Source organism: Molothrus ater, chromosome 11 (assembly GCF_012460135.2).
Source record: "Molothrus ater isolate BHLD 08-10-18 breed brown headed cowbird chromosome 11, BPBGC_Mater_1.1, whole genome shotgun sequence".
NCBI classification, from domain to species: domain Eukaryota; kingdom Metazoa; phylum Chordata; class Aves; order Passeriformes; family Icteridae; genus Molothrus; species Molothrus ater.
In genome coordinates this window covers 10399304-10413474 of record NC_050488.2, presented here as the reverse complement: position 1 = coordinate 10413474, position 14171 = coordinate 10399304, and the positions used below count along the sequence as shown (strand labels likewise).

General features: G+C 54.7%; 1 protein-coding gene across 1 annotated transcript in view; it reads right to left on the bottom strand.

Moving 5' to 3' along the window:
- Nucleotides 1–14171, bottom strand: part of PLXNA1 (plexin A1) — a 115578-nt gene that overhangs the window by 82238 nt on the left and 19169 nt on the right. Inside the window, exon 3 of the mRNA XM_036390740.2 lies at nucleotides 12174–12356. Within this exon, the coding sequence (XP_036246633.1) occupies nucleotides 12174–12356 (183 nt within the window). The remainder of the gene's footprint in view (nucleotides 1–12173; nucleotides 12357–14171) is intronic.

Sequence of the window (14171 nt, the reverse complement as noted above, 5' to 3'; positions counted from 1 at the left end):
GGTTCAAAATAGGGTAAGGCTTTTGTTTTGCTGGGAGGCTTAAAAAAAAAGTGTATTTTATGCAAACCATCCTTGAAACATTCTTGACATTTATTACCAGAAACTTTTCCTCCAATTAATTTCCTCTATACAGCTATCATTTTCCTGATGAAAAACAACACCAGAAACTCGCAAACTATTTAAAAAACGTTTGCTCTCTCTCGGTTTCTCCCTGGTCTCAAGCATAAACAGAATTTGGGAGGTTAGAGGGGTCAAAAACAACAATTTTGACTCAACAGTCTTGACCAGTGCAAGCTGCCACCCATGGCAGGGACACTGAGGGCAAGACTTGGAGCTCAGCAGATACTGCAAAAATACCTCTTGTCAGGAGATACTGCAAAAATACCTCTGGTCCTCAGGTATGAGGTGTCTTCTCTGGCTCAACTCAGAAATGCACAGTGGGCCAAGTCTCAGCTGAAAAATCACGTACTTGGAGATCTGGGCTGGGTTTCTAGCCAAGGCTTTTACAGCACAGTGGTGAGGGTGCTCACAAGTGTGACAGCATGTGGAAGGGGAAACCAAAGCCAAGCAGAGGTGAGTGGGATTCTTCCATCCCAGGAGGGAGGCATCAACAGCCACCCAGGCAGATAAGGTCTTGGGGAGTGAAACAGAGATTACCAGAGCTGTTTGGATGCTCTTTATCACCTTCATTTCCAAATAAAGCCCAGTCTCCTTTCAGTAACCCAGGTGAGCAGGCAGTGGGGAAGGACAACCTCAACTGCCTGAGGTCTGGAAGGATGAGGCTGCAGAAGGGAAGGGACGTCGTGCTGCTGGGCTCCATCTCTGGGATAAGTGGCCAAAGAGCAGGGGGATGTGCTCTAGGCACACCAAGAAGCACATCCAGCAGGGAACACAGGTGGTGGGTGCCAACCCAGGCTGTGCCAGCTCTGCCACAGCCTCCAGCCAGAAATGCTGATGCTGCCATACAACCGAGTTAGCACGATTTAAGGAGCACACCTGCAGACGGGCAGCAGCATCACGTGGTGTGCCATAGCCACCAAGGTGAACCACACTCTGAAGCTTGAGCAAGCACATTCACCCTTCCTCGTTCCCTGCTCCTCCATCTCCATGCCAAAGGCAGCAATTTTTTGCCCTCTTTTAAAATAAGAAGCTACTGGAGGAAAAAGCCACAGCTCACACATCCTGCATCGAAGCTGACTCATCCCCCTGGGAGAGGCCAGGAATCTCATTCCCAGGTTATGTGCTCCAGCCACAGGCTCACACTTTCCCACCAGGAGATTCAAGGAGGGAAGGAGAGGCAGGAAGGAAACCCCCAGCTGAGGCAGGGAGTGTTTATCTCACCTATTGGAAACACTTCTTTAATTTTGAGCGTTGAGCATAAAAACAAGATCCCTTGAGGCTCATAAACATACCAGAAAGAGAAGGAGACCAACACAGTAATCCTGGAGAAATAAAGGGAGAATTGAGTTTGGGAAGTTCCCATCCCTCACAGAGGGTGGGGATGAGCTGGCAGGAGCCATGCATGCAAGGTGCAGTTTTCAGGGGTTTGGGTCTTTTTAAAGGACATTACTTAGTTTTTTAAATAAACCATCACAAGCATCACCCTCCCCCAGGAAACCAGGGATGGTGGCAGTAAGCCCAACCTGACCCAGTGTTTCCATCCAGGGGGCAGAGGCTGCTCCCCTCCCTCTGCCAAGGAAGCTGCCAGTACTAGGTGCCTCCAAGGTCCCACATCCCAGCATCCTCCACCAGGGATGCTGAGCATTTCTGTGTGGCTGTCACCAAGACACCCACTTTCCTTAACTAATTACAGATGCAGTCACCCTGGCCAAGACACAAACCTATTTCTGGAAACTTTCAAAGAAAAATAAATACATATGTAGAGAGACACACATGCGTGCACACATCAAACTGCATCATATTTTCCTCCATTCCTTTTTTTCAGTTGCATTCTGCTCAACAACTACCAATTAATTTTTGACCACTGTTAACAGAAAGCAAAATGTCAGGGGAACCAGAGAACAGCCAGGCACTGACCCAGCCTCCAAGATCAGCAGGAATGCAAACTGCCCCACAGACCTCAAGCTTGCCCACAAGCCCCTCTGCTGAGTCCAAAATACATCCTCACAAGGATTTGGCTGTGTTTCAGTAAAAATTTCGTTTTAAGTCCTGCTTGGGAGGAGCACCAGCAGTGACATGAGTTTGGTGGAGCTCGGGTTTTGATTTAGGTTGCTGCTGGGAGGGCTGGGAGGATGCAAGAAGGACAAGCAGGACTGGAGGTGAGAAAAGCCCTGCTGGATACATATGGATACTGTGTCCTTCTTGGTGGGAAACATGACCTGGACTTCTCCAAAGAAGTGACATTGCTGTGTCTCCAGCTCCCTCCTCCCTGAAGAACACCACACCAAAATCTCATGTACATTTAACATTGTCCCTTCACCCGTCACTAGACCAGCTCCATCATGTCCAGCAAGGACTACAAGCTGTCCCTAAAAAGGCAAGGAAACCCCTTACCTTGGGAACTGCCTGCCCATGGAGCAGCATTACCAGCATTAAGCCTCCAGCTACAGCAGCACCAGGTTTGCTCTGTGGATGCTGGCACATAATTAAGATCTACAGGCCTCTGTCAATCAAGAGGAGAAAGAAACAGCAGGGAACTCTCTCCTGGGACACAGCAGAAGCCCACACATTGCTGGTGCCAGGATGCCCAAGGGATGTGGTGGGATGGCACAAATCCAATCCACCCCTGGAGCAAGCAGCCAGTCTCTCCACCCCCCAAACTGCCTCTTCTCACCTGCTTTTATGAACTGTAAACCCCCTAAAGCCAAGCCTGTGCTCTCCCAGAGCAGCATAATTCCTAATTCTTGTTCTAAAGGGAACAGCCTCTTAAGAGCCCGTGGGATACCCAGGGTGGCCCTGGAGGGAAGAGCCAGCACTGCATGCCTGGGAGATGGGGTGCTACAGGGTTTGAGGCTTCAATCTGGCCCACTAAGGAGGCGGGGGGGGCAAAAAAAACCTTTCCAGGGCTCCAAACACAGGGAGGAAAAGTCCAAGGAAAGCAGAGGCTGCAGAGGACAAGTCCCCTCCTGCTCCAAAACATCCTCATCAACCCTTCCCTCCAGGCCAAACCACAGAGCTTGAACCCACCAGCTCCAGCTCACACTGCAGCAGCATCATGCAGCAGCAGCATGGGAAAGCTGCACCACAAGAGCACACACAGCCTGGAGAGCAGTGGGATAATCCCCCTCTTTTACCCTGGAGCACCAACCTTTCCCAGCCTATTCCCAAGGAGGGAGTGCCCAGCAGGGTGGAGCAGCATACCCCACTACTCCCCACTACACGCAGCCACGCTAGCGCACAAATTGCTTCATTAAATGTCATCGCATTAAGCCAGTTTCATGAATTTAACATTGTCCCCGGACTATTGTTTGCCTGAAAATTAAATTATGGCAACATTTGTTGTTTCAACGAGTCTGTCTGTCAGGGAGAGGGCTGGAGGAGGAGATGCAGGCACAGGCAGGGGATTCAACTTCAGCAGTCGGGCTCCTGTGGACATGTGTCTTCAGTGAAGACAGACAACACAGCCACAGCTTCCTTCATGGGGGTGGGAGAAGGGAAGAATCAAGTTCACATGTTGCTCCAACAAAAGCCAACCGTGCCAGATGTGGAGACATGAGCCAAGCTGCCTGGAAAGGGAAACTATCTCTGTTTTGTGCAAATAAAGGCTCTGATCAGCTTCAGCAGCCACTGGCCAGCACAGAAAAGCATCACCCCATATCTCTCAAGGCACCATGGACCCTGGCTACCTCCACACAAGGAGCTCAGGTTGGCAGTCCAGGGCTTTTTGATCTTTCCAGATTACAAAGCTTTGCCGCATACAGGAACACTCTGAGAAATATCTCATTTATTCTTCCTTTTCCCTAGAGCAGCTCCTCTCTGCAGTATCAGAAACAAAGGTGACAACCTTTCACTTTGTAAAGAAAACCACCAAATGAAGCAGACTATAAATAGCACCCAAAACTGACCTGCATCCCCAGCCAAGGGGAATGAAATGAAGACAAGTGAACGAACAGCTTCAAGGTCAGAGAGACTTTTTTATTTCCCCTTCATTCAAGGACTGGTAATTTTTATCCATGCAGGAGAGCAATCCAAAATACATCATTAGGGTTGTAGCTAATAAAAACCACACCGGCTTTTTTCAGCCCGGCGTTGTTTCCTTTGCCCATACAGGGATTATGGTGGGAGGGAGCTGCTTCCCCCAGCACCTGCCCTACCAGCAGAACCCCTCCTTGCATCCCAGGGCTGAGCACAGATCTGTCCCAGCACAAAGCTACAAACGGTGCTGCCCTCAAGAGCACAAAGCATGGACAAATTAAAGCACTATCACATTATCCTCCCTTTCTCTGCCAGACTGTAGGGATGCTCCCCACTACTTCAGCCCATTCTCCGTCTGCAGAGAGCTGGCTTGTCACACAGCACTGCCTCTCTTCCCTCTCTCCAGCTGCTAAATGGCATTAAAAGAACTAAGCATCCATTAAATAAAACTTTCCCACTTGCTTCCCATGTAGACAATTGCTCTCACTGCCACAGGGAGGTTTCGTGCTGGCAGCTGGTCCACGGGTACACAAAGAGCAGGGAGGTGCCAGGATCAGCTCTGGTAGCACAGGTCACCCAGGGAAAGAGCCAGAGAGAAACAGGGATGCTGTCCCAGGGGTCTGCACCCTCACCACCACACAGCACCCACCCCAGCTCCTCTATTCCTACTTCACCCCGCAATGCCAACCCCATGGGGCACCTTTCTGCTGCCTTCCCCATCAGCACCAGCCTGCCATTAGCATCCTTTCTCCTGTTCCACTTCAGGAAAGCCTGTAATTAATTAACCAGGGCAGGGGACAAGAGACCAAACAGCAGCTCTTCCAAGCAGCCTGGGACTGACACCATCCCCACCTGGACTTGGAGACAAATGACCAGCCATGTATCAAAGTCTCAGAGATGGATTACAGGATCCAGCAGCCACTAAGGGGCAGCTGAAGTCCACATCCTGCATCCCCAAGTGCCATACCACACCTCCACCTTGCTCTCGATCTGATGGATTTTCCTCCCAGCCCAGAAGGGAAAAGCAGGGAGATCAGCTCACGGGGATGTCTGACCTTCCCCACGGTCATGTCTCTACCTGAGGCAGGGCTGGAGCACGCAGAGACCCAGACAACGCTGGAGCTGCCTGAGTTCCTGCTAAGCACACATCCTCCTCCAGCAGGCCAGGGGCTGAGGGCAAATTCCTCAGGCACCATTAAATCTGGGTTAATGGGCCTGCACAAAGGGGAAGCAGGACACCAGAACTGCCCCTTCTCACCAGGCATACCGACAGTCCCTGCCTCCCAAAGCGCTGCCTTCCAGATGAGCCAAGCCATCCTCCCTTGCTGCCTTTGGTGGGAGGTAGGGGCCATTCTCCCACCTGAAAAGGCAAAATTAGTCAGTGTTTGTGAAAGTTAGCCAGTGAATAGGCACAATGGCTCCAACAGGAGGGATCCAACAGAGCTGGGCCCTCCCAGCTCATTTCCATTTTAATGGGGTGGCTTTTCCCCCTGCCCCTCCCTTTGGGGCCACCACAGAGGTCCCCAGCAGGAGGCACAGTCCAAAGCAAGAGTCGTGCTCCCGCTCTTCCCAGCAGAATAGAGGTCACAGACAGGGGCCACAGCCCTGCCTTCAGCAGCAGAGAGGTGCAGAAGAAAATGCTCAGCAGCTTCACGCTTCAGCAACCACACCAACCAGCTAGGAAGGAAAATCCACTGCTCACTGCTGGCACTGCATGCCCCCAGCCAGCCAACACACCCCTTTTCCCAATAACAGCACCCAATGAGTGTGACCCAAACATTTATGGGGGCTCAGCATCCCCATCAATGACCCCAAAGATCCCTCATGTGCCTTGTTCTCCCAGCACTGCAAAGCCATGGCCACCAATGCCTTACACAGCCCTGCAACAACAGGGGCAGGAGCAGCGAGGCACACAGCCACAAACCCCTCAGGCTCTTGCTTTTTCCTTTCCCAGCCTTATTTCCACAATACTTCCAGGAGGGCAGCCCCTGCCAGGCACAGGATGGTCTGCAAGGACCAGCTGTGAAGGTGATGCTGCCATGTTCGACTGGCACCTGCCAGCTCCTGAGCATACCCTGCAGGGCAGCACTGACTTTGTCCCAGGGGGCTGCCAAGCAGTGTTTTGCCCCCAAACCCCTTCGCAGAGCAATTACAGAAGCCAGGTTTACACCTGGTAGCCCTTTGGAAGACACAAGGTCTTTGGGATCCACCTCCATCCCCGAGCATCCTCTGGCTTTCACAAAGCGCTGCTGCCCAAAAGTCACCTTGCCTGACAGGGGTGAAGTGCAGCAGCCACTGTGCTGCCATGGGGGCTGATGGATGGGGGTGAGGCACAGGAGTGGGCTGATGGATGGGGGTGAGGCCCACGGCTGCCTGCGGGCGCCCGGCGCCAGGCACAGGCGAGACATGCACCGTCAGCACTTTCGGCAGCAAAGGTTGGGGCAGGGCTGGCGGCTGCTGCTGCCTCCTGGCTGGCCTGGAGCCAGAATCCCAGGCCTCACTCACCTGCTGGCTTTGCACTGAGAGCAGAGCAGATGGGGAGGAAGAAGAGAGAGAGCTGTGGCTTGTGAGTCAAAAAGCCTGGGGGCACGGAGGGTGAGGGGAGCAGGCTTTGAGGGTAGTGAGTCCCCTGACATCTTCTCTCCTTTCCCAAGGCTGTATGAGGATGCTGGAGCATCCCTAGGAGTGCCAGCAGCCTGGAAATGTTCATCCCCATCCATCCTGCACGAGGCAGGAGCAGGAACCCCAGCGGCATTCCCCTCCAGGAGTCACCCCAGGACGAAGCTGGCAGCTGCCTGGAGCCACGGCCTCGCCGCCCCGGCAGATCCCAGAGGCCAGCGGTTCACGATGAATTTCTAATTGTTTCCTCCAACAATGAGACATCCTGTTCAGAGCCGGGCGGGCACAACAAAGCCCAACGCCGGCGAGCGGGGCCCCTTCCTGCAGAGCAGCACTGGGGTGACGCCGAGCGCTCCCTGCCACGAGCAAGGGGACAACGGGAAGGCTCCGCCGCCCCCTCCCCACCACCCCATCCACTTAACACGCCTGCTCTCCAGCCTCCACCTTGATTAAAACAGCTTAACGACTCCAGCGAGAGCTCTCGAGGGGGCGGGGAGCCGCCAAGAGGTATTTGATGGATTCACTTTGGCAACCGTCGGCTACCTTGTCATGCCAATAAAATTATTGCCATTGATTGGGGAGAGGCGTGGGCGCATGCTCCGAGGAGCGCAGCTCCCTCACGGGGCCCAGCACCAGCACCCACAGGGACTGTAAGCGTGTGGGGAGGGGGCTGTGGGTCTCCAGAGCATGGGGTGGGGATGGAGCAGGACAGGGCACAGGGAAGAGGCAGGAAGAACAAAAGGCCCTTGTGCTGGGCAGCCAGCTGGGAAGAGGCAGCAGCACGGGCAGGAGAGCATTTCCAGGGGCTGCGCAGGGGTCGATGCCTGGGGGAGTCCCCAAGGGTCACCGGCTGACACTGCCAGGGCCAGGGCAGGGTTCATGCCCCAAATGTGTCCTGTGTCCCCCCACACACACCCCAAGAGCAAAGCCAGCCAAGGCACAGGCAGTAAGTAGGGTAGCCAGCAGCAGGGTCACAAGGCGGGCCAAGCCTTGCCGCGCACGCCGGGAGCCGGATTTCACGCGCGAGACACAAAGGGCCCCTTTTCAGCCAGAGCTGCTTCCCCTGAGCACCAAGCAGAGGGTGATGCCAAAGGATCTGTGGGGACAGGGATGGGCAGGATGGGCAGGGAGCCTGATGACTTCTTCTCCCAGCTCACATGGACCATGATCAGGTCATGCATCATACCCAGGACGCCAACACATGGGGGCTTTTGTGATAGAAGGGAGCCAGCAGGCAACAGGGAAATCCCAAAAAGGCCCTGGTTAGCAACTCCCTCTCCCCACAGCACCTATTTTCTGTCCAGACACACCAAGGATTGTGAACACACTGAGACATCCTTAATCCAAAGCTTTTAGAGAATTCAAGGGGGGTGTCTCCATAGGTGGCCAAATTTGCTCCCCCAAAGCACCATCATCTCCCTACCCACAAGACAGGGAGCTGCAGGGGAGCCCCTCAACCCTCTCCAGGCCACAAGAGGAGCACTATGTCCTGCTTTTAGGGATAACCCACTTAGTGTGAAGAGTTTCTTATTAGTAGTATTAGTATTATTATATCAAAAAAGTGAAATCAAAGCAGCCAGACACAGGCCCAGTTCAGCTGTGCTTTCTGTGGGAGAGAATAAACAAGCCGTGGCAAGCACAAGCCCCAGGGGGGAGCAGATTCCCAAGGGAGACACGATGTGTTCATGCCCAAGGCCAGCCAGTTCCAGGACAGAGCTACAGGGATTGCAGTGGTGACAGGGGAGAGAGATAATCCTCAAAAATGAGAGCTCAGCTGGCTGTGAGGGATGTGCAGTCCGAAGCTACCCTGGCTGGGATGCACTGGCTGCACTGTCCTGTAACCACACCTGCCTTAGGGATCTCCAGTGCCTGGATCCCCCCTGGTGCTGGGTATCTCCTGTAGGGCTGTGGCAGGAGGCACAGCTCACGGTCTCCCTGTTCTGCAGCAGCCAGGGACAGCTGTGGGCAGGGAGCCACTGGCTGCTCTGAGAGAGGAACTCAGCTCATCCCCCCAAAAATAACCAGACAGCACCCAAAACTGGGTCAACCCACAAGGGCTACACTGAGCTCAGCAGAGCCCCAAGGCAGTGCCGTGTTTGCATAACGAGGAGCAGATGGCAGTGAAGGAGGGCAGCCGGGTCTGTACTGCACCTCCCAGAATGTCCCACTGCTCCAGCTCCCAGCACAGGGCAGTCACTGGGAGGGGGTTGCACCATCCTCAGCACACCCCCTTCAGTACCACCCTTCTTCCCTCTCTCCATATAACACTTCAAGCACACCCAAAATCAAGTCTTTGGCATACCCATCTCAAGAGCTGACATAGGTGCAGTGTCAAACGTGCCTTTCCAGCACATGACTGAGCACTCCCACTGCAATCACACACACAGCTTCCTATCCACCCAAAAAATACAAAAGACAACCTGGGAAAATTATAACTGCCCAATAAAAACATTGCCAATTGAGGACAGGTGGTTTCCAGGAAAAACCCAAGCATTAGGACACAAGCTTCATTTCCCTTTCAAAAACACCCCCTGATATTCCTGCAGCAGCATACTCATAGCTCACGTCCCCATGTCACTTCCCCATCCACAGCACTCCCAGACTATAGGGTGCAAGGCCAGGTCCCTGCCAGGTCAGGAGTACAGAGGAAGTGGTTCAGTGCCAGCTGCAGCAGTGTTGGAACCCATCCCTGCATTGTTCACCTGGGCATGGCTGGAATTCCCTGAGTGCCCCAGTCCCATGACTGCTGGCACGGAGGACAGCGAGCACGCGGGACCAAGGGCTTTCCAAGCCTGGCCTCTCCACATAACTTGGGATCAGCCAAAGATAACTGCCTGCCCAGTAATGCTGCAGGACAAGCTGAGACTGAGCTGCCACGGGTTCTGCTGCTGCAACTCGCTCAGCATCCCAGGGATTGTGACCTCCATCCCCCTGGTGCCCATCCCAGCCCACAGCCCCTGTCCCACAGACAGTTTTGCAAATCTGACATTGCCTGCAAGATCCTTCCACCCCCCCCCCCGCCAAAGTCGGGGTCTCCCTGCAGCTGTGGTGGCAGCAGGTGCTGCCCAGCACCCTGCCCTCCCGACAGCAACTGTTGGTGGCAGGGCTGGGGAGAGGCTGCAGGGCAGCCACAGGCTCGTGTGGCTTTTTGGGGGGACAAAGGGAGGCTCTGTCTGCACGCAACAGTCTGGACAAATGCTGGGCATGGGAGCTGCCATCCAAGGAAAAGCCAGACACAGCAGTGACTCTGGCCTGACCTTACCCCAGCCCAGATGGCGGGATCGGTGCCCCTCAGCAGAGCAGCATCCATTACAGGGCTCCTGGGGGTGGGGAGGGAGGCCCCCAGCTGTCAGTGCAGCCCTTCCTCTCCCAGAGGAGATGCCAGGGCTTCTGCAAAGGGTGGGGGGGACAGCAGGCTGCACCAAGCCTAGGGTGGGTGTTTGCCAAGGGGACGGTGGGGAGCACCAAGAGTTTAAAAGCAGAGGGATTGCAACCACTGCTGAAGGTTGCACCCTCCCACACACATCCTCTCTGCCTGGAGGAGCCACCTTGGCTGCACTCTGCTGAACCCCTGCCAGGTATCGCATCCGCTGGCCGGGGACACGCTGGTTCCACTCAAAGACAGGTCAGCAGCCCCTCCTCAGCCTCCTCCCCTGCCTCCAGCCCTGGCAGCCAGGCAGCAGGATCAGGTAGCTGCTGAGGCAGCGCTTTGCCAGGCAGCCCCTGCCGCAGGAAGGAGGGCTGGGCTGCCCACCTCAAGGTCACTGCAGGGACAAGGAGAGCACCTCGTGCTGCAGGACTTGGAGCCTGCAAAGTGCTCCCAGGCTGCCATTAGAGAGCTCTGCAACACCAGGGGATCTGGGGGCTCCAGGCAGGATAAGCCTATAAACCTACCCAGCATTCCAGCACTGAGACAGGACTGAGAGCCACCTCTTGAGTCTCATCAGCTCCATGTCCTCATGCCCTGCAGGGCCAGAGAGCCCCACCAGCTCTTTGGGGCACCACGTTCAAAACTAGGAAAAACAAAGCTTGAGAAAGCCCTGCAGGGAGGGAGGACACTCAAACCACACCTGGGCATCAAGTTCTAGCTGCAGTCATGGCTGCAGCATGCAGCCCACACACCAACCAGGCACCCACACTAGTTGACCCCTTCCAAATGGCTCTGAAGGTGCAAAGACCAGGGGAAAAATTTTAAAAAAAGAAAAGAAAGAAGAAAAAGAAGAAAAATACAATTTGCCATCTAAAAACCAACCACCAGCCCCTCTAGGTAACTGTGGAACTAGAGGTGTAACACAGCCCCTGTGACTTTTTGAACCCTCCTCCCACATGCTCCTCCCTTCCCATCTCCATCTAAAAGCTCCCATCTGGAACCCAGAGCAGGAGAAGCCTGCAGCAACATGACACCAGTCCCTCTGGATCCCTCATTGATCCGGAAGGGAGGACGAGCTGCCTCCATCCCGACAGCCCTGCCGCCGCTGTGCACCCTCCAAGGACTGCAGAAAGACAAGCAGAAGGTGTGGGGCTAGAGAGGCCCCCTCCATCGTGCCCCCCACCCCAACGTGTGCTGCCCATGCCCCAAAAGCGCTGCTAATAGGCAGGGGCACAGGCAGGTCTGTCAGGGGTCAGGGGAACAGGGGCAGAGTGAGTAGGACATATGGGGACTACACAAGAGCATCCTGCTCCAGATTCCTGCCAGGGAAACCACCCTGCCTCCTGCAGGGCACCCTGGCCACCACAGATCAGGAGATGTAGCAAAAATGCAGAATGCTGTGCCCAAAACAGAGTGCTGAAGCACCTTACAAGTTACAGAGAGATAGGCCAAGCCCCCCAGCCAAGCTCTGGTCCATAGCAGGGACCCTACCAAGACCTCCACATGGCCTCTCCCTGGCTGAGGATGTGTTAATGGAAGCTATGTTTACACAGGGCATGTACAGCTGTAATTACAGGCATGATGTTATGATAACAGGAAATCCGTGCCCTGTGGAGATGCAGGCAGAGAAAGGCACGCATGGAGCTATTTGCTAATTGCCACAAGCAGCCTTTTGTGCCCAGGCAGGGTGCAGGAAGTGAAGGCTCCCCCTCTCCAGGCTGGAGCCATCACACCCACCTCTGCCCACCCTGCCCAGGTCAATGACAAGGCCAGATGGACAGAGGATCCAGATGGACAGAACTTGACTCCTGGCAGCTCCAGGGCAAGCCCACCTGCCCCCAAGGCATGACAGGATGGGCTCTGAACAACCACCAGTGAGGACTCACCTTCCTTTTGTCATAACCCTTCCAAGAGGGCAGAGGCTTTGTAAATTCAGTTGGCAGAGAGAAGCAAGAGGAAATTTCCCCTCATGGGCCCTTTGCACATTACCCCAAATATATCACTTTATTATGGAGGCCCAGCCCAACCAGTACCCCACAAAGGGCAAGAGGTCACCCCTCCCAATCAGCACCACTGAGGGCTTTCCTACCTTTTTGATCTTCCCGCTCCGTGTGCCCGCAAAGACAACAGTTTGTCCTCTGTAGTCATAGGCAGCCACCGAGGTCATGCCATCCTCCTTATCCACAAACAGAGGGGTCCCCTCGATGGTGACAGTCCCTCCCAGGGGCTGGTTAAAATCCTGGCCACAGAAGTTGTCGTCGATCTGCAGCGGCTGTCGGAAGAAAGCAGAGGAGAGTTGAGCTTTTTGCCAATGCCTCAACACATTGGACCCCACAGATGGCAATCAGCCACCTCCTACCTGCACCCCCCAGCTACAGCACCTTTGGCAGCCTCCTGCTGCAGCCATCCCACCTCACCAGCCAAGGGAAGGCATGGGTTGCCATTTCCCTAACATTCCCTACAGGCTGATGTAAGGCATTGGGACAGATGCACTGCATGCAGGCCCTCTCTACATTTGAACAGGCTCTCTGTCCCCTGCATCCTACAGAGCAGCACGTACAAACACAGCAGGAGCCAGAGGAGCATCCCTGCTCCCCCCTCCATCCCCGCCAGTGCCATCTCAGACACGTGGGATGCCAGCACAAGCTCCCCAGCACACACACATTCCTCTCCTCCTCATCCCAGCACTAGCTTCTAAAAAAAATCAGCTTGGCAGCGAGGCAGGAGGGGCTGAATCCTGCACCCCAGCCTTCCCCCAAAGAAAAAACACTTCCCAGACAAGGCCATGCCAAGGCAAACAAGTCAGGGCTCCTGGAAGAGCTTCCCTTCACATAGCAAAGCCTCCAGCAAACACACTACCCACCTGCCAGCCCTGTTCCTCCTCCCGCAGGAACGTCTTTGGGAAATCCCCACATTTTTTCCATGCTGCCTTGCCCCAGACAAGGGCCTGGCTCAGCCAGCTGCCTCCTCAGTTCAGATCAAACCCACAGATATGGGAGAAGCTCTTGCAAGTTTCCCCTCTGCCTGGGGAAAGGCAGAAGCAGGGCTGCACTGGCCTCTGTCCACTCTCAGGGTTGTGAGAGCATAGACTTCCTTCAAGGACAGTGTGATGATGGGCAAGGCAAAGACAAAGGGATACCCTCTGTGAAAGATGAGATGCAGGCAGGGGAGTGGACCAGGACCAGATCCACAACATTCACCCCTACCTCGAGGATCCTCACCTGACCTGCTGAGCAGAACAACAGACCCTGGCCACAGCTGTCTGGCCTGGGGGGCACATGGGCCTCCCGGTGTTCCCACACGAGGCCACAGCCTCACGTGCTCACACAGCACCAGCAAAATCCCTGCTCTGTCCCAGGCAGCGAAGGGCTTTGCCAAATCCCCAAGGGTGGCAGCGGGCCTGGATGCAGGAGGGTAAAGAGGCAAGGCAGGCATGGCTGACAGGGAGACAGCCTGCTCCGGTCACGGGATTCTTCCGCTTCACAAGGCTCCTTATATAATTTTGAATTTAAAGGGGAGAGAGGTTTTTTGGCAAGCAGCAGGCTCCAAATGCATGCCAGTCCCCAAGGGGTTTTAAATCCATACCGCATGTGCACAGAGCATATGGGAAAATGCCGAGCTCCCAAGCTCCACGTACGCAAGGGCAGTACAGAGCTCTGTAATTCTGCCTGGGAAGTGAGGATCAGCCCAGACTGGCTCCCACCAACAGGCATCCATGTGGGGGTGAGAAAACACACCACTTTTCTGTGCCCCAGCACAATACACTTGCAGCTTCAATGGCATCAGCCTCCCACAGCCATGGCAGGGCTGCTCGCCCTCCCCACCGTGCCACCATTCCAGCTCCAGGGCCAATCCCTACTGCAGCAGGAATTCAGTGCTGTGTCAGCCTTCCAAAAGGGAAGGAGCAGTCACACTCAGCCCATCAGACACTCTGGGGATTCCCCCTCATTTACTCTAACTTCTGGTTTTGGGTGTTGAGTTAATGTACAAAGATCAACTCCTTCCCTGCCTGACTGTTGCTCATGCTTCCCTGAACTAGGGAAACTCTTACAGCCAATCATGACAGACATGGGGATCCCCAAAACAG